At 39.8% G+C, this 20,748-nt stretch overlaps 1 protein-coding gene across 1 annotated transcript; it reads left to right on the plus strand.

The window, feature by feature from the left end:
- The first annotated feature begins 946 nt into the window (after nucleotides 1–946).
- Nucleotides 947–20,302, plus strand: LOC128873538 (hydrocephalus-inducing protein-like). The gene is made up of 31 exons (XM_054117164.1): nucleotides 947–1,030; nucleotides 1,120–1,200; nucleotides 1,260–1,377; nucleotides 1,511–1,606; nucleotides 1,736–2,184; nucleotides 2,263–2,363; nucleotides 2,496–2,622; nucleotides 2,718–2,828; nucleotides 2,903–3,145; nucleotides 3,421–3,644; nucleotides 4,310–4,430; nucleotides 4,492–4,628; nucleotides 4,693–4,950; nucleotides 5,057–5,357; nucleotides 5,424–5,684; nucleotides 5,977–6,301; nucleotides 6,377–6,667; nucleotides 7,155–7,399; nucleotides 7,863–8,153; nucleotides 8,480–8,777; nucleotides 11,327–11,546; nucleotides 11,645–11,872; nucleotides 12,525–12,829; nucleotides 13,433–13,592; nucleotides 13,927–14,122; nucleotides 14,396–14,629; nucleotides 14,884–15,053; nucleotides 15,241–15,445; nucleotides 17,034–17,605; nucleotides 19,033–19,168; nucleotides 19,994–20,302. Exons 1-31 carry the CDS (start codon nucleotides 947–949, stop codon nucleotides 20,300–20,302), a joined length of 6,897 nt encoding a protein of 2,298 aa, XP_053973139.1.
- The last annotated feature ends 446 nt before the right edge of the window (nucleotides 20,303–20,748 follow it).

Consider the following 20,748-nt stretch of genomic DNA (forward strand, 5'->3'; position numbering starts at 1 on the left):
TTACTGACAGTAATTATAAGAAACTAAACGTCCACATATGTAACCAAGGGCGAGAAGAGATTAATCATATTTGACTAATTTTTATTGTGTCCATCACTCAACTATAACCAAACTAGAAATTAAAATAAAGTAACAATGCTTCAAAGCCTATAGCACTATATTCAACCACATTTGACCAAGTTTTATTACGTCTATCACGGCTATTTATTACGGCTACAACAAACCAGGGATTAATACAAAGTAACAACGATTCCGAGCCTCCACTAGCAGTAAACACTGATCATTAGAATGATTGCAGGCTGTAGAGGCACGCAAAAATGCAAACAGCGGGTCGATTCGACGTTAATTTTTTATCCAAACGTAACTGTTCCGCAGGAAAGTCGTGGCCGTGTTCCGAGATCAAAGACACCCAAGGGAAAAGGAAGCTTAAAGTCGACGAGGCGCAAGCAGACGGGCAATAAAAGGTCCGCGAGTTCGAGACCAGCTTCCAGCAAACGGGAGACCGGCAGTAAAGCAACGAGGAGCAGAGACAGCTCGAAACGCAGTAAGATCCGCTTGAGAAAGAGTCGAGACGATGAAATTGAGGAAGTAAAATGGCACGGGGGATGTTGCGAGCCAATTTGTGCGGAACAAGAGCGATACGCGAGCCGCGATACTCGCAGACGCAATTAAATTAAGGCGGACTAGACAATTGGAAGGTGAAATCAGGTGGAGGATTATGGGAAATAACCGTGCGTTGCGAAAAAAAAAAAGAAATAAAAGTTTTACAGATTTTTAGAATAAGAAAAATAAAGCTCTTCGGATTTTTGGAATAAATAGAGTTACAGACTTACGATCAGATTATTTGTTAAATGGAACTCGATTCACTTGAGAATATTATACATAAATTATACCAAGCGTTTGTTTCGTAGGGAAAGAAACAATTCCCAGCGAAGCTAGAGAAATTATGGCAGCCATGGATCAATACCACTCGGATCGTTTGCGGATAGAGAATATTATTCGAGATTGGGACCCTATAAAGAAGACAGTGGTAGTTATTTCTTCCTTGCTCTGCTCTTAACTAATTGCAAATTTCCTTTGAACCTCCTCATGGTAATAAATTCATTATCGTTTTCGCAGGAAGTGTCGTCTGCACCAAAGATCAGAGTCCCAAGGAGTGCCAAGTCCAAAGACGTAGGAGCCCTGGACACTGTCAGAGAGGTGATGTTGATTAAAATGTAAGCTAAATGAATTTAATTAATATTTGTGTTTAAACACAGACGAATGCGAGCAAGTTTCATGTATGGTACGTGAAAGCCAGTGACCCTTGGATGAAGACTATGCACGACACTATAGTTGCTCAGATGAGAGGAAATTTATTAGCAAAATCTGCTCTTGGTAAGTTGCAGCGTTAGGGTCTCATTCACATTCCATAACACTTGGAATAATACCAGAGAAGTTTTTTATTTTTATAAAAACCATCGTTACTCCTACAATTAAAATTTTTAAAATATTCGCATTCCCCTTGCAGTGGCAGAGCCTGCACCTGAACCAGATCTTCAACCTAAACGTTACTCGCTTCTCAAGTCAAGAAACATTCAGAAAAGACACAATCGTGTCCACGGAAGTAGGGTTTTCATTATTATTTCTAGATTAATTAGTATATTTTAGTCTACCACGTATACTGCGAAAATTTATCAGCGGAGCAAAAGCTAAAAGTAAAAATATAATAATAGCTGAAATATGAATTGTTCAGACGTCTACCAACTGGTCTCGATAACCACGGTACCGGAACCCCTCTCGATCAGCGAGTCGCTGCTGATCAGCGATCAAAGCGCGCAAGGGAGTCGCGCCGGAAATCAAGGAAACAGCAAACGACGCAAGCGAAGATCATCGAGCAAAGCAAATGAGAGGTCGAGGAGCAGAACGGAGGATCAGTCGTTGATAACGGTCGAAAGCAAGGACACGATTACTGGCTCTGTTTCAGAAACTATTCTGGAGGAGACTTTGAGGCCTCGATGGATCCTCCAACCGAACGAGACTCGAAGGTTCAAAATTCGCTTCCAACCCCAAGAAATTGGGGTTTTCGATGAAATTTACGCGTTGACTATCGCGGATGGGAACAACATCACTTACGAAGTGAACGTAAATGGCATTGCGGATGTACCTAGGCTGGACATGAACCCTGATGTCATTTATAGCAAAGTATTGAAACTGAAAATAGGACAATAATAAAATGGGAATTATTTCTTGGTTTATTGTATTCGATTTTAATTAATACAGACAGCAGCTACCAAATTGGACAATACAGATGGCCCTACGTACTACTTGGACAGCGAAGTATACGATTTTGGGTCGATGTTGGTCCTTCGAAAAGACAAAAGGTAAACAAACCTCCCTTATTTATTTATTATAAACAGACGAATAAGAACGCACTTAAATAGAGAAAAGAAGCAGTCGAATTAGGACGAATGCTTTTGTGATTCACTGTACGTCAACTTATTCCCTGCGAACAGGTCACATCGTCGAGAAGCAGAGCTTAAGTTTTACAACATTTCCAACGTAGACGCGGAGGTGTTCTTTTCTCTCGGGGAAAGCAACGCTGGCTGTTTCTCCATCCAGCCGGAGAAGCTCCTCATCGCTGTGCGTTATCACTAACGATCCACTCGTTGTTCTTTCATTCGCAAATACGCTGGATCTCCCAGAAACCGCTAATTTTTATTTTTATACCCACGTAGCCCGCAAATCACGAAGTTCTGGCCCTGTCAGCCATTGCCACGAAACTTGGTACCATTTCAGAGAGGCTATACATATGCATAAAAAATAATCCAAAGGTTGAAGTGATTCAGGTACCGCTCTCAAATTCATTTTTTTATGCAGTCTTCACGATGTGCATTCGTTGTATATTAATTTGATAATGCAGCTGCAGAGTGTGGGTACCAAACTGGACATAGAACTGGACGAGAAACAGCTGTCTTTTGGTCGCACGCTTCTCTACAGACGAGACTTTCAAATTCTGACTGCAAGAAACAAGACACCTGTACCAATTCCGTGGCAAATAGAAGCTGAGGAACCTTTCGAGACACAGATCACATTTGCACCGGATAGAGGCGTGATTAAGCCCTGGGACGAACAGAAAATCGAGTTCTGCTATCATGGCGACAAGGTAACGCGTTCTCCTTCCGTGACAAGGAACTGAAATTCGCGAGAATAATTTCCGCTCGCGAATGACGTTAATTACTTCTGAAGAAAATCTTAATTACCAAAAAAAGCGCAGCCATTAATTTTTGCTTGCTCTGGATTCTACTTAATAATAACTCGGAATTAAAGTGAAAGGTTTAAATGTTCTCTAGTTAAAAAATACCGTAGGTTTGGCCTATAGCCAAGGCCTTTTTCACGAGATAAAATGTAGAATGATGTAGCGAATATTTAATTTTACAGGTGGGTGTAATCAGAACGCAGACGGTGATTTTCAAAGCATTTCTATGCGAGGAAAACGAAGAGCCAATCTTCACAGATGCGGTTCTTCTGACAGGAGAAACTTACGATGTCGCCATTGATATAGATCAGGCGAACCCTATCGATCTAAAATGGATCAAAGTGAATCGCCCAGCGAGTGGCTTGTTCGTGATAAGAAATCGTGGCGATTATCAAGTGGAATACGTGTGAGAAATATTATCTTCTCGTGTCTTTAGTATGAAGCAGTTGAAACACTTCAAAGACGGTCTGAATTTTGTTTGAATAAGAAGTGATAAATAGAAATTCTATTATTGTTTACATCAAAGTTATCAATTTTTCTTCACTGAATAATCAAATGATTTGCTTGCAACTTGGAATCGAGGCCTTCGCACTCCAAGTGTTCAAGTGTAAAGACTTCGAGTGAAAAGGATTGGAGTGCAAAGGATTAGAGAGCCAAGAATTGGAGTGCAAAGGATTGAAGAGTAAAGAATTGGAATGCAAAGGATTGAAGTGGAAAGGATTGGAGTGCAAAGGATTGGAGAGCAAAGAATTGGAGTGCAAAGGATTAGAGAGCAAAGGCTTCGAGTGCAAATGATTGAAGAGCAAAGAATAGGAATGCAAAGGCTTCGAGTGCAAAGGATTGGAGAGCAAAGAATAGGAATGCAAAGGCTTCGAATGCAAAGGCTTCAAGTGCAAAGATTTCAAGTGCAAAGGCTTCAAGTGAAAAGAATTTGAGTGCAAAGGCTTCGATTGCAAAGGCTCCGAATGCAAAGACTTCGATTCCAAGATACCTGTTTCAAGTGCCTGGTTCAGAATAAAGTCTGTCTTCTCATTCCTCAATTGTCATAAAGCCATGGTCACATATTTACAGTGTCACATTGGAGGATAATGAAAAATTAGCGAAATTAAATTTACCAACGAATTTGAAGAAGAACCTGGAGGTTCGTCCAGCATCTGGCTCCGTTCCACCGAATAGAGAGAGGATCGTGGAAGTTCGTACATAGCAAAGAAAAATACAAAAATTCGCAATGCATTTAAAATGCATCGTTGCAGGTGACGTTTGTACCAAAAGACGAGCTGACTCTTAGGAAAGCTTCGATACTGAAGTGCCACCTGATCGATACGAACAAGGATACTGCTGTAGTCGCTGAGATTCCACTCACAGTCTCCCTTAACGCGTACTATACCAGGTATAATATTGTTTAAAAAATTAATAATATAAATTTCATTGGAAAATGGTTATTTTTACTGTAGATTTCAAGTCGATCCTTATCCCTTGATGGACTTTGGATCGCTTGCCATATGCACAGAGAAGACCATGTACCTCAACGTGGAGAACATTGGAAAATTTCCATTGCACTACTCCATTCGTGTTACGGGTAAACATCCATCTATAATTTACATGACTCAAGTGACAAAGGCAGCTCCGCGTAAGAAGGCAAATCTGACAGCGAGGACGAATACATCGAAAGCGGCAAAAAGATCTGCCAGAGGCAAAAGAGCCGAGATCGAGTAAATTTAATATAATATTCGATGCTCCTGTAGTCATTGAATTTTTGCTTAGCACCAGCGACAGTTTCTAATGAGACATTATTCTAATAAATTTTTCAATATACAGGGATCATTCGGAACCAGAAAAATTAATAATGGGCCCAATGACTGTTGCCAAAACCGAGGGTGACGTCGATCCTGGCCAAACGGACGCCATTGCCATCACTTGCTACCCTGAATTCGTTGGCTCCCAGGATGAAAAAATCATGGTTCACGTTAGAGACAGTGTACCAGAAGATGGAGACGGGAAAGTAATAACACTCCTCGTGAATTCTTCGATGCCGTGTCTCGACTTCGAGAATCTCGACTCGATGTTCCAGGAGAACCACGTGGTCGATCGCATCCAGGACTTCAATTGCCCTAAAGAGGTTTTCTATCGCTCGAAGAATATAGTAACGAGGCATTCGTTACTGTTAAATAATATTTTTAAACAGATTGGACCACACACGGTGTTTGCACGTCAAGAAAAATGCCTCTACTTCCGACACGTCTGCGTGATGACTACTCATGCGACCTGTTTCAAGCTGTACAATCGAAATATAGTGCCTGCGAGTGTGCAAGTGATTTTCGTGGCTGGATCATTGACTCCAAGTACGGCAAAGCCGGACACGTTTGTTGTGGAACCTCAAAACGAGAGCGTTCCACCTATGAGCCACAAGACATTCACTGTCTCTTTCACTCCAGCCGTCATAGAGGTAAAATGGGTACTTGTAATCCCTGAAATACTTGCATACTTACTACTCGTATCAAAACAAGTCTTAAAACCCCGTACCTTGGAATCGAAGCTTTTGCACTCGAAGCTTTTGCACTCCAATTCTTTGGACTTGGGGCTTTAGTACTCCAATCGTTTGCACTACAATTCTTTCCACTTAAAGCCTTTACACTCGAAGCCTAGGAGTGCTAAGGCTTCGATTCCAAATTAACAAATCATTTGATTATCCAGTGAAGAAAGATAATTTTCTATTCAACACATACAACTCTCTGCAGACGTTCAAAGGAATCCTTGAAGCAACCGTGATTCTTCCCTCGAATTTGGACGAAGAGAAGCTCTCCATTAAACTGGTAGGAGAATCTTGCGTACCAGAAGTGGCTATCATAGAACCGATTCATGGAAATCGTGAAAAAGCAACCTTGAGTTTTGGTCGTACACTGATCAACGAAAAAAATCACAGAGAGTTCGCCTTGGAAAACATCGGATTCATCAAGGCAAAGGTCATCGTTGAAATCGACGAGGATCGGGACAAGGTGTTCACTTTTGCAGCCTGTCCTAATACACAATCTTTGCTGCCAATTTGGGCCAGTAGTTGTGAAGGTAAATTTGTTAAATCAAGTAAGAAACGAGGCTGAATAGTTTGTACATATAAATATTAGTTTATTAATATTTTAGAACCCAATGATCGCTGCACCGTGGTTTGTTTAATGCCTGGAAACGTGGCGCGTTTCAAGGTGACGTTTTTCCCGACTGAGGTCGGAAAACGCGACGGGAAAATTCGCCTATTCGTGGTTGACAATCCTTACGAGAACATGGTGATCAATCTGAAGGCAGAATGTTACATGGAACCGTTAGTGTTGGAGGGTTTAGAGTTCGAGGATAATAAACGTGGTGCTACAGTTGGAAGTCGAAACTCCGTTGCTAGAATGCGCAGACTGTCAACAAGACAAAGTTCCCTAGCGTCAGGTACATGATAACAGTATAGAGTGAGAAGAAAATAATTGATTCGCCGATAAAACTCTTGTCAAAATTACAAATATTAATTTTAAATGGACACCAATATCAATTGGCACCCACTTCAGTGTTTTCCAAAGCGATGGTGCTTTAAATGTATAGTAATTCTCCAGTACAGAGTGAGAAGAAAATAATAGTCTCTCGTTAAAACTCTTGTCAAAATTCCAAATCTAAATTTTAAATGGACATCAATATCAATTGACACCCACTTCAGTGTTTTCCAAAGCGATGGTGCTTTAAATTTAGAGTAATTCTCTAAAAATTTCTTGTCTGTGCACCTTCTGAACAGTTTGGGAACCACTGGTCTTCCATCGCGAACCGTCACGACTGTAACGATGTAACGAGATTGGAAAGGAGTGAACGATGCAATTTTTCGTAATGAATAGTAATCAGTGCCCGACAGTTCATTAATTGCAACTTGGATGAAAATATATTTCAGCTCCTGCCAGCTCGAGGCCCGCGGTGTCTTTGACCTATATCCTCGACTACGGGCTCTGTTTCGTTGGCAAAATGTACAAAAAGACGTTCAGGATTGCCAATAAATCGCCGGACCGATGGTTTCGTTTCCAATGGACCGAGCATCCCGATCTCGTGTTCGTGCCATCAATTGGACACATCAAGTTCCAGACATGCAAAGAGACAGTTGCTACCTTCCTGGCACCGGAGCCCATGAATCTTGTGAACGTGCGTCCCTAAAACTAAAACGAATATAAAATTGACGTATCGTGAATATTGTGAATTTTTGATCGCAAAAAATAATCCATTTCATTTTTGGTTGTTTCTCCTGGTTTATTGAATTCATTTCTTCACGTACTTTGGTTAATTTGCTTCTATATTTCTCGCAGAACTATTGACTGAACCCAGTGTTGTATCCTAATTATTATACTGAGGATTTTATGCATCAATGATGCATACAATGATGTAGAAAACATACATGAAATATACACAGCGTAATACACACGTTGAATATATTCTACAATTATTATAATAATATTATTGTTTCATTTTGCAGAAGTGCACACATCTTCTGATCACGGTCAGCATACGTTTATCATATTAGATTACATCACAAATGTATAAAATCCACAATCTACTAATTATACATTTGTAAATATATTCGTATAAATGAATCCCGTTTGTCCAACAGACTCGTATCGAGTGTGTCGTATGGGAAATCGCTTGTACAGACGACGACGAGGCTTGGGACGATCGACAAACGGAAGTGCGATGGGAGAGCGTGCAACCTGACCTAATCGACAAGCCTAAGAGCGCAGAAGGCCTGTCCAAGAGAATCGTGCGTCCAACCGTGGAACCAGAGTGCCAAAGCATGGCCGGAAGTACCAAGTACATCCAAATTTTACTCAGTGCCAAAGTTGCATTCTCGGAGTACTCCTGCTTAGTCCAAGAAATTCACTTCAAGGACACGCTGATGTTCCAGGTTCGCATTATTGTCCTATTTCAATCAAATACCGATTAGTTTTTCTTCTTGACTACTCTTATATCGTTCAGTCTCGTAGTTCATTTCTCAATTTTATCAGAAAACGCTAGAAAAATAGAAATTTAATTTTGTCCCCTTTCGATTAAATTCCGATTAGTCTTCCTTTTTGTGTCCTCTTTTTCGTTCAATTTTATAGTTCATTTCACAATTTCATGAGAGAACACTAGAAATTCGATTAGGGATTTCATAGCCACTCGATAACGTGGATATTCATCTGCTGCAATATCGATAGTATAGAAGCGATTGGGTTTGAAATTTCGTCACAGACTCGTGAATATGCGTTCGTCCTGTCGAATCCTGGAACGGTGAACACCGAGTACGCCTGGAAGGTAAACATGGACGAGCAATATCCGAAAAGACGAATGGAGGACAGTCCAAACACGACTTCCAGGCCGAGGACCGCGGACGTCTCACGTTCTCGACCGAATTCGAGATCTGTGCGAGGAATTTTCTCCGCAACAAGTGAGCTGCGTCACAGAAACTTCGATGTGGATGGAAAAAGCGCTGGGGACAACGCAAATTTATTGTCTAGACACTCTAGACAGCTCGTGTCATCCACTTCTGGTAAATTTACGCTTAACCTGATGATTTTAAGACGTTAGGAAACCTGTTGCTTATAGTAGATGCACTTGATAATAATTGAAAAGACTTGAACCACTTTCGTGACGAACAATTCTTTTTGAAGTAATTGTACCACGTTGATTGCTATACTGATTTACATGGAAATTTACATGGAAATGTCTGCAGGACTAAAATTTTATCTCGAGACAATTGGAAACTATAGAATCTAACATTCGTCGTATTACTTATTTTTGTATTATCATCGGAAACTTACGAATTCTATCCAGATTTGTTTTCATTGATAGTTGGCCCTTAACCTCTTTAACTGTATATCGGGAATAACATTATCAGTGGAGCCAAACTATAAAATTTGTACCCCTCTTGTTGAGGAATTTTGTATTAAATAAGTTATTATCAAATTTTTGTTCTTTTTATTATTGACAATAATTATAATTATAACAAAATAAATGTTCACATACGTGCCTAAGGGCGTGAAAAGGTTAAAATTAATTGTTGAAGTTCCTTAGTGAAGAGCTCTGTCACCTATATATGTAAATATAAATTAAATAAATAAAATTTACAGACTTCGCGCACACGCGAGAGTTGGAGAGATTGAAAATCAAATGACAGGATATCTGCTGCACCATATTTAATGATTTCCCGCGACAGGACATTTTTTTTTTCTCAGAAAACCCTTTCATTGGATTGTGACGCACTAAGAGCCAATTGTAACGGAACATTGTTTTGCTGCCACAGTAAAATCTTCCTACATGTACAAATTTCTATACGATAAATGCACAGAAACCATCCCCACTACGGACCACTAATGCCAGCTACGGCTCCTTGATGTTGTCCCTGCTAATCTAAACCTAATTTCACTTTACACTTTTCTCTTTACACTTCTGCACTTTACACTTTTGGACTTTACACATTTCCACTTTTCCACTTTACACTTTCCACTTGTTATATCTAAAGATCTTATTGCAAGTTCGCAGTCATTAGCTCGATATTACTCGCGACAAAGGATTGTTCGTCACGAGTAATACCGATTACCAGGTCTCACCACGTGGAGGTTGCTGCGACTGGAGACCCGGAGATAGAAGGAATCGAACTTCCTTCGATCTCTCTCTACATAGAGTATACATACATAGTTGCATACTCTACATAGAGTCGACGAGCTTAATACCAAGTACGAAACCATGGAAATCAAAGAAAACAAACTCCCTTTGATTTCCAAAGTCTATGTCTCTGACTCTACCAAATAATTATTTGAACTAAATGGAAGCTAAATGGAAATCGCGACACGACGCGACCATGTAACGGACTTACTGAGTCAGTCCCGTTTCCTCTTGATGGATCTGACTCGAGAGGAAGACGACCGACGCCTCCGAACCAGTCCTCTACAACTTGCACCCTGTTGGGAGCCACTATAGGACCCGACTTGCACCCGTCTCACTGCGCTTTGGACTTACTGCACTGCGCCGGGAGCCTGGGACTACACTAAACGTGATGCAGGAAGTAGAGGACCGATCCGAAGGAGCCGATTGTCTTCCTCTCGAATACAGATCCACCAGGAGGACGGCAACCGACCTTTCTCTCCAGTTACACAGTTGGTCACTACACTTATCACATGAAGTAATAGTGACCGAAGTGGAGAACGAAGTTGCGAGTCCAATATGGACCTACGAACAAACAAAATAAGTTGATTAATAATTGTTTGGTAGAGGACAGACACTCGTACATCCATGCCTTAAAACTAACTTAGGTACATGCCTTAAAACTAAGCAAACCAAACTAAGGTACCCACAAGCAATACCACAAGCAAGTAGGAAACTACACAAGCAAAAATAGGAGGGATACGAGACGCGGACGCGCGATCGCGAGATCCATATCGACCGAAGGATCGTCGAAGAATGAATTCTCACCCCTCGTATACCTGTGTCGAGGGTCGCGGCTCGCTATCGAACAAGAGTGGGGCAAGGGCAAACAACAACCGCGTGACATGTCTTGACAGGTCGATTCGAAGGCTCGATGAATTCATCGAGAAAATGATTCGTAAAACATTAATATTACATCAAAATCGTATTCCCTACCATTGTTTAAATAATAATTATTGGTAATAATTAATTAAGCTATTGTCAGAAATTAATATTTAGTTAATCCAATCAAAGATATTAAAATATAAAAAAAAAGATATCTTACGATCACATATTTAAATTTTATTCTTAACTTGTCATGTTCGGGAATATTACTTTTTCGAAAAACATTGGTATAATAATCGGAAACTTTAAAATGCATTAAATATGTACATCTCCGAATTAATTGAATATTCACAGTGCACATAGTAACATTCAGTCTTCGATTAAATATTAATAAGAATCACGGTTCATTATCAGTAAAATTCAACTAAAAGTGATCTTACTCGTATCATTCATTAATTGCAATATTACCTGCTGTACAGCTTACAGGGGAACGAATTAACCGCGTAAGTCGAGAAGCTGTAATTTAAAAGTAGATGACTTCTCGTTTGAAAGAAACGTACACTGTTGCAGGGACAGTCGAGATGAAAGCTTCCAGCACGAGGCCGTCGGATCTATTCAGCAGCACCGCCGGTTTGTCGGAACGAACCACGGACAGTTGGCTGGAGAGTGACGACGTACCATTCACAGTGTATCCTGAAACAGGAACGATTTCGCCTCAGGAATCCGTCGAATGCACGTTGAAATTCTCCCCTATGGACGTGTTCCATTACAAGGCGTACCTTTCCTGCGTGTACGATTTCATAATTAAACGAAAATAGTATAACACTGGCGAGTCTGTAAAGTGTAATGTGCGGCTACAAGAGTGAAAACAAGTGTTACTTTCAACAGAATAGAAAATCTAGATCCAAACATGCCTGACTTGACGATCCCCGTCACTGGGAGGAGTTTACTGCCGTATTGTCATTTCGATGTACAAGAGAGCGACTACATAACCAGCGGCAGACGAGATCCACAGCGACCTGGACCACTGGGACGCGGCATAGAGGATCCCGCTTTGTGGCAGAATATCAGGGTAATCGAATTTAAAGTGGTCGGCGTAGGCGAGACGCACGTGAAGTAAGTGTACACACCATCAAACTACAACGCAGAAGGTTTTAACTAAGCTGCTAACAAATTACTACGGTTTCATTTGCCTGCGACGCAGAGACACCGGGGAATTAATTAGAATGGGGAATGGGGGCCAGCCACGGTACGTGAAATTTTTTAAGCGTCGCCGAATCGCTCGTCACGCTTGCATTCGTAAACTTTGAAGTCACAGGGTCGATATTTACGTCCTTCGTCTCTGACTCCATGTCGTAATTAATACGTCTACTCAATTATCGATTTGGTTTCTCGATTATATTATTAATATATCTGTTTACAAAACTGTTCTACTATTTTTTATGATAAAGTGCCTAAACGTATGATATACTATTATTCTTTTCGTGTCAAAAATTTTCTTCATATTTTCATTTTCATTAAATGCAACCCTCCTTACGAAGACTCCTAAAGAAATATTTCAAGACTTACAAAAAGATTATTAAAATCTCCCAATCACTTCCTAACCAAATGTTCAAGCTCCCGAAACATTAAGATATTTTTTTTACTTGAAAAACTGTCCCTGCAGTCCCTAATGAAATACGTTTTAGAGGCACGATAAAGCCTGTACAAACACATTTTGCGATCTAATTTTCAATTTGAAGTCATCGAGCTGGTTTGTTGATTCCAGAAAATTCCACCTTATCAATCCAACGACGGACGATTACTATTTCACTTGGAGGGATCGAACGCCCCATCTCGCAGACAAGATATCGAATTTTCACTGCACAGTGCCGGAGGGCATCGCGGAGCGCGGGAAACAGACAGACCTGGCTTTCACGTTTTTGGCAGAGGACGTCGGCGTCTTCGAATCCTTCTGGCTCTTCTCCATCGATAGATACAATCTGCAGTGCCTTTTTCTCGTCGTCGGAACAGTAACCGAGCCCTCGGTGCACTGCCTCACGGTCCACGTGAAACTGAAGCCAACAATCTTGGGTTGAGTCTCGAGCATTCTCGTTCTGAAACACGAACGTGACAATTTTCTTTATCATTTTCCCTTTCGAAGTCGAAGACCTTCCCGACAGGGCCTTTTCATATGACTGACTTTATTGTATGTACTTTATTAATGCTCCACAAGGGGTTTGCATGACCTCCACTTCCATTACAAATTTTCTTAAACCTTTTTCTTACTGAATCTTTAAAACTATCTTTATTCTATTCTTATCTTATTCTTTCTTTAATCTCGAGAAGCAACCAACGAGAGAGAGAGAGAGAGAGAGAGAGAGAGAGAGAGAGAGAGAGAGAGAGACGGCATGCTATGCGCCCGCGCTTTTTGGAAATCTATGACTCGACTTTATTATTTGTCTAAAAATAATTACTTTGTAGGACTATCATAACCTTATCCACCAACTCGATGTTTTCCTTTAAGAAACCTTCCGTCTTACGTTCCTTAACACTTCCAAATTCTCTGAGAAACGCCTTGAAAGAGGTAGATCGAAAGATGAAACGCGATACTTTACCATAATTTTTTCAAGAATGAATTATCCGTGTACGTCGAACGATTACGAGTAAACGAGAATACATTTTGTTTGCTTTCAGGCCACAACGTTCGCGATTCGATCAGGCTACTGAACGATGAGGATTTTCACGCACCGTTTAGGGTGGTGGAGGAATCTCTATATTCCGAGGGTAAATTTCAGAAGCTCAATGTGACTCCAATGACTGGGTCTCTGGAGCCAAAAAAAGAACAATTCTTATGGTAATCTATTTTACTAATCTAAGGATCTATCATTGGGGTGCTATCATTTTTCTACGTACTTCGGAAAATCAAAGTCTTAAAGTCAAAAATTCTCTAATAATTCAGACATCAAATGTTTATGAATTATAATAAACTTTTACACGTGTTATTTACCATTTTCCATATACCTCCGTGGGTTAAAGTCTTCAATTCAAAAATGCCCTAAAAATTCAAACTACAAATGACTATGAATTGTGGTGAACGACAGGGAAATCATGTTTTCCAGAAGCCTCGCGATTTTCGCGAGGAGTTGCAAGTGGAATGTCCCGGTGAAATTTTTTACCTCCTCCCACAGGGTCGAGTACCATCCAACCCGCGTGGGTGAATTCCACTTTTCCATTCAGTGCGCCGTGAAGCTGATGAAAAGTCCCCTAGCCGTTTTCGTGACCGCCTCCGTTTACGCGATCCTGTCCTCGGTCGTTTATTCCGTCGCGACTGGTGAGATTGTACGAGCCTGCGTGGATACGGAAAACGTCATCGACCTGGGCAAAGTATGCACGATATATTTACCAAGAATTTCGCAGCGAACGAAATCAAACCGAATACGAGACTCGAAGCGGCGCCAGATTTTCGCGATTTCCTCGTTTCCATAAATCGGTTCGCAGACTCTGCAAAGCGGATGTGACTAAATCCACAGTAATTAATAGGAAGGGAGGTCTTCAAATTAAGAGTTAAACACTCCTAAATTTATTGAAAGGCATCTTAGAAAAAATGTTTGAAAGTATTATTCGGAGGAAATAGAGGAATGTAAAGTATTGTTGCAGCTGATGCTGAACGTGTCGATCCCAATCACGTTCGACATAGCGAATTCTGGCAGAACGGCATTTTATTATACCTGGGACCTCGGTATGACACCGGAAGTCATTAGCAGGAACGCCTACGTCGTCGTAACTCCTCAGAAACAGGGACACGTGATTAGCGAATCGCAATCGACCTGCAGCCTGACTCTCACGACACATCAGAAAACAACAATCAGGGATCATCCGATTACTTTGAAAGTAGGCTGATCGATGGCTCGGTGGAGCTGGGTCGATTTTGACCCTTATTATTGTTGGAGATACCGAGGAAATGAATTATAAATAAAATTAAAATCATTAGAAAATAATAGCTTACTAGGATAAACATGTCAGTTCATTGTTGGATCTATAGATCAACAGTGGTCGTGTGGGTCGAAATTGACCCAACTTCCAGATATCTAACGGTTCATTATCAAATAGGCGAAATTATAAATTATTCTTTGGCTAAACCTTAGATTTCGAACGGGCCGACTTATCAATTTCTGCTGAAAGCTTCTTCGAGGAAACCCGCTATCGAGTTCAGCTTTGATCGATACGATTTCGGGCCTTGTTACATTCAAGAGAACAACGCGATGTCGTATTACACTGAGCTGTGTGTGTCGAACTCCGAGGACGTGCCATTTATGTGAGTATTCAGGCACTTAAAACTTAATTGTTTATACAATCGAGTAAAGTCAAGGATGAACGATTCGTTTACATATGAATTGCTGATAAAAAATGATAATAAATGAAAGCCATTTGTCTTAATTTTTAATAAACCAATGGAACCCTTATGAATAGTATAAATAATATATTTGCAAATTGTAATTTAGAATTGAATGCAAATTCGAAGAGCAACCGCACCTGTCCGTCGATCTCAACTCCATCGCAGAAGCCCTGGCTGCTCATTCGACGATCACTATACCGATCACTTTTCGTCCACTGAAGGAAACAAAGTATAACGAGTGCTTGGTCTTCACGATCAACTCGGTCAACGAGAAGAAAATAATTATTACCGGAGAAGGAATCACCTACAAGGTAAGTGCTCATTGCTGAGCTTGAGATCGAGTTGCTCAAACTTTTTACAAGCCTTGAACACGCTGCTTGATCTTCATATTCGCAAGGGAATCGAGCTCTTGTCGAGTTCCTTTGCAAGTTTATCCGAGAACTTTTGGCAAGTTTCGCCAATGAGCATTTCAATTTCCAGAAAGTTAATACGAAAGAGGGAAATTTAAAGTCAGAAGTGGAGGCTTAATTCCTAATCGTACAAGTTAATATAGATTCCTTACCATCAGGTTTTCTTCCTACTTTTAAAATAAAGCTTTGAAAAGCGCCCTCAAGAAAACCTGTATATTAAGTTTCATCCAAATCTAATCACTTTTCGCATTTTGTGGGTCTAGATTGGATCTGCCATTTTGATTTTCTAAATTTTGAGTTCAGATTTGGAACCAATCATTCCAAAAACCGCTGTGTACCAAGTTTCATCCAAATCGAATCACTTTTCGCATTTTGGTCCACTATATTTGTTCCGCCATTTTGAATTTTCTAAATTTTGAGTTCAAATTTGGAACCAATCACTCCAAAAGCCCCTGTGTACCAATTTTCATTCAAATCAAATCAATTTTCGCATTTTGGTACACCATATTTGTTCCACCATTTTGAATTTTCAAATTTCGAGTTCAGATTTAAAATTAGCGCTCTCAACAACCCCTCTATACCAAATTTCATCCAAATCGAATCACTTTTCGCATTTTGGTCCACCATATTTGTTCCGCCATTTTGAATTTTCTAAATTTTGAGTTCAGATTTAAAATTAGCGCTCTCAACAACCCCTCTATACCAAATTTCATCCAAATCGAATCACTTTTCGCATTTTGGTCCACCATATTTGTTCCGCCATTTTGAATTTTCAAATTTCGAGTTCAGATTTGAAATCAGGAACCTCAAAAACCCCTGCATACCAAGTTTCATCCAAATCGTTCGAAAGGAACTCGTTAAATTTAAGAAAAACTGTGTAAGGAAGATTGTTGACAACTTCTTCCAGGAAATACTACGCTAGACACTGTTTACGTTTTTTACTACATTACTACGACGACGTGCGTACACATTAAAGGAATTTATGTAGGTCACTGGCTCAGTCATTCATTCATGAGTATCTTTTTATATTGGAAACATTGACGTGTCATAACTCAGCGTAGAATAGTCCGATTTGATCCTACCAAAATTCAAATTGAAGGGCAGAATTTCTACTATCTAATAGACAGTTACTATCATCATTATATATTCTCAAACGATTGTTTTTTAATAAAAATGTATATGACTTTGAAGTGTTGTAACTCGACGAGGAGTCGTCCGATTCGTTTCTACCAAAATTCAAATTGGAGGGCAGAATTTCTACTATCTAATAGACAGTTGTTATCATCATTAGATATTCTTAAACAATTATTTTATTTATGCTGTAGTGACCAGAAATATGATTCTGGTGTATTTATACTCATGAAGTACCAAGCACCAAGGACTTTACCTTTAACGTTTACATTGTACTGATTTATTTCTCGTTATAATCCTAATAATATTCAAATAATGCTCAATCATGTCTGTTAATTAAACCTTGAACGCCTCCTAGATCCATCTGGTGAACCCTTGCGACAAATCCATCTACCTAGGCAGCGTTTCCATCTCCAGAACCGTAATCAGAAAGATCCCAGTGGTGAACCAGGGTTTGGCCCCCATCGAGGTGAAATTCGACCTGACGAAAAACCTCAGTGGCTACGAGGACTATCGCGATCGAGCTCAATCCTGCGCTGTGAAAGAATTCAACGAGAATGGACACACGCTGGATGAGGCGTCCGTGATGGAAACAAAGCGTTCCTGGACCCAGGATATCGTGTTGCAAACCAATGAACCGAGACTTAAGGATGTTCTACGGATCGAGCCATCCTCGAACGTTATTTTGAGGCCTAACAAGAGGATCGATGTCACTGTGAGGTTCAAACCTACGTCCAGGATGAGGCCCTTCACCGTCAAAGTGGGCCTGCAGGTGTCCTCGGCGATCATGCCACTATTCATGGTGCGTGGAAGCTGTGTTGGAGCGGAATTTCGACTGAACAGGACTCACGTCTCTTTTGGAACCATCGTCGAGGGGTGCTTCGCAGAGGTCAAGGTGATTTTGATGAACACTGGAGACGTGGGTGCAAGGTGGGTTTACATTCCTAAAGTTTAGATCAGTGATTCCCAAAGTGGGCGCCACGGCCCCCTGGTAGATACTGCAGCGATTCAGGGGGGCGCTGACGGTCAATGTGGGATGTAATTCAAATGTTCTTAATTGCATTTCTTTCGTCATATTTAGTGGAACTTGGGTTCAGTGCAATAACCAATTTATTAACAACAAAAAACCGCGGTGATTTAAGATTACTGCTGGCGAAAATAGAGCCAAGGATTACTAAATTTTTAGCAGCACACCAGGTTCATCCTTCTCATTAAGATGATTTCGAATGTTTTAACTTTTTTTGTATTTTATTTTATTCCGAGGTCAATAAATAGTTTCATAATTTCAAAGTTCAATGTTTCGAATTTACACCTTCCTTTACTATATTTTACGAAAAAGGTAGAAACATTAATACATATATATTTCGTATTAATTGCTATTAAAATTTAAAAAAAAATTAATTTCCAGGGGCCGCTAAGTAATATTTTTTCTAGAAAGGGGGCGGTAGGACAAAAAAGTTTGGGAACCACTGGTTTAGATGATAATACTTGTAAACATTTTTGTAAGTTTGTATTATTGGTTACTGTGTAAAGAAGAATGGCGTGGAGTGTCTAGGATACATCGAAAACGTTTTACTGCAGCGCTTTGATCTTTATTTTATTTTATGGTCCCATTAAGAGCATAAAATTCTATGCTCAGAATTAAAACGAAACTTGATGCACGTGTCATTTGATTAAAATATTAAAAGTAGATGCATTATGCAAAACGAAAGATACAATTTTAAATCCCGCAAAGACGAAGGAGATATTCAATCTGACTCCAAGTCTTCCATCCAGCTTTTATTAAAACTCGCATTCCATTTATTGAACACCATTTTCGTTTTACCACATAAACTGTAAGCCAAGGATATTGGGAAATGAAATTCCTCGATACGAATTATAAAATTCTTGTTCAAAACAATTCTGTGTTAATTCTAAGTACGCCAATTTCACGTCGTGGCAACGTGATGAATATTTACTTAAATAATAGCTTGATACGAAGAGAATTACGTAATATTTTTTTCTCCCAATAATTCGATACACTATCTTTCAATTACCCGAATGAAGCATTGCAAATACGCCCCAGTCCTTTTTCCGTGGCCTGAATTTCTACAAAATACCCATTTCCGTCCTTGGCGTGTCTAGCGTCGAAATTAATTAAATTCTTCGCGACAAAAAGTGCCGCCAAAGTCGGTAGAAATACATTCGGGTCGGTCAAGCAAAGTTAGAATACGAGAGTTGAAGTAATTTCTGCGCTGATTCACGTGGAAATTAATTAAATTGGTGCAGACTAAAAGTATCTCAATGATAAAAAAAAAAAGAAGAGAGAAGACGAGACATTCGACAGACAAAACGAAGTTAAAGTAGAATTAATTTAGATTCAAGTGGAACACGTCGAAATTGCCAGGAAATTTTCGAATCGACCCTGTGTCTGGTTATTGCTCCCCTGGTATGGATGTCAATTTCGTTATCAAGTTCCAACCCTCTCAGCAGCGCAGTTTAATTCAGAGCGAGGTGAGCGTCCGACCACGATTCCCATTCACTGCGCATAAATATTTCGAATAATCTTTTAGCGACGATTTCTGCGCACTCTGCTGTCTCCTGACACCTCCAACCTATCGATTTCATCCATACAATTAAAAATGCAAGGGGACAATGAATTATTTCGACTAGAAAATATGGATCGATAACCAGCAAATTATTCGGGCTCGTTAAACGAAAATTACGCAAAATTAAATATTAACGCTAAACCTAGTCTTACCATTGGTCCCAAAACTGTTTTAAGACTTTTGTATACTATTGCATATTATTGAATTCACTATTCTGTGAAATACTTTTACACTCGATTAAAAAAAAAAAGAAACTCTGATAACGAGTCATTTGAATTTTCACGGTAATAATAGGTACAAATAAAATGTCCAGTGTTAACTCTTTGCACTCGAAACCTTTTTTCTGGTATTTACCAGCAACTCGAGATGTTTCTTAGCATTCTATTGCCATGAATTCTAAGCTATCTAGTGTTTTTGTTTTTTTTTTTTAAATAAGGTAACCTTTACCTCACCGGCAATCATTTTATCGACACTTTGAGCTCCAAAGAAATTAAACCTAAAGAAACATTAGGTATTGTAGCTATGCTGCGTGAAACCTAATGTTGACTGAGAGTCACCTCTCGAGTGCAAAGGGTTAAAAATATTTAGTGTCAATATTACTTGATTTCCATTTTAACATAAGTCATCCCTTAATAGTTCTCAGTGCAAATCAGGGGAGACTCGTTTAAAAATATATCTTCAAACAATTCCATTCTCGAAAAGCAAAAATTTTGTTGACGATATATTCCAGGCAATAGTGGACATCGAAAAGTATAAATCACTGAAATTGAAAGTTTCTGGTGGCTGCTGCAAACTCCCAGAACCAATGGAGACCATCTTCTTCGCGTCTGCTGTGCGCTCACAACAAACTCAAACTGTGCTTGTCACAAACGACACGAACCAACCTTGGACATTGAAGCCAGAAGTGACTGGCGATTACTTCTCTGTAGACGAAATTCTTCGTGTTCCCGCGAAAGGATTTGCTCGGTGCACCGTTACTTATGCACCAACTGTCATGAACACGGAGGACACTCGACACCTGGTGATAAAATTAATATAGAGCGATTTACACGTCTTTGTTTGTAGTTTAATACGAAACATCGTTGCCTAGCATTTATGATGCAGAATTGAGAGAAAATTCAGAGAGCCAACATTCTTTTGTAAAATTACAAATCATGAAGATAGGGCTATATTAAATTCCAAAGTAATGTTTGATTCCACCCTGTCTGTGGAATGTAAGATATTAACGTGAGACGTTGGAATTAATAGGACTAGTGACAATTTTCAAGATTATTTTAATATCTTGATGGAATATTCCAAGCTGTATACACGGTCTGTCTAAAAAGAAACCGAATTTTTGCTATAAAAAGAAAAAAAGTACAAGTAAAGTTTTTACACACACGTTTATTTACTCAAAATAATCTCCCTCTGCGTCAATACAGCGTGTAGACCGCGTAATTAACATTTCGAAGGACCTTTGCAGCTCCTGTTTTGGTAGCCCGTTTA

The sequence above is a fragment of the Hylaeus volcanicus genome, chromosome 3, assembly GCF_026283585.1.
Source record: "Hylaeus volcanicus isolate JK05 chromosome 3, UHH_iyHylVolc1.0_haploid, whole genome shotgun sequence".
NCBI classification, from domain to species: domain Eukaryota; kingdom Metazoa; phylum Arthropoda; class Insecta; order Hymenoptera; family Colletidae; genus Hylaeus; species Hylaeus volcanicus.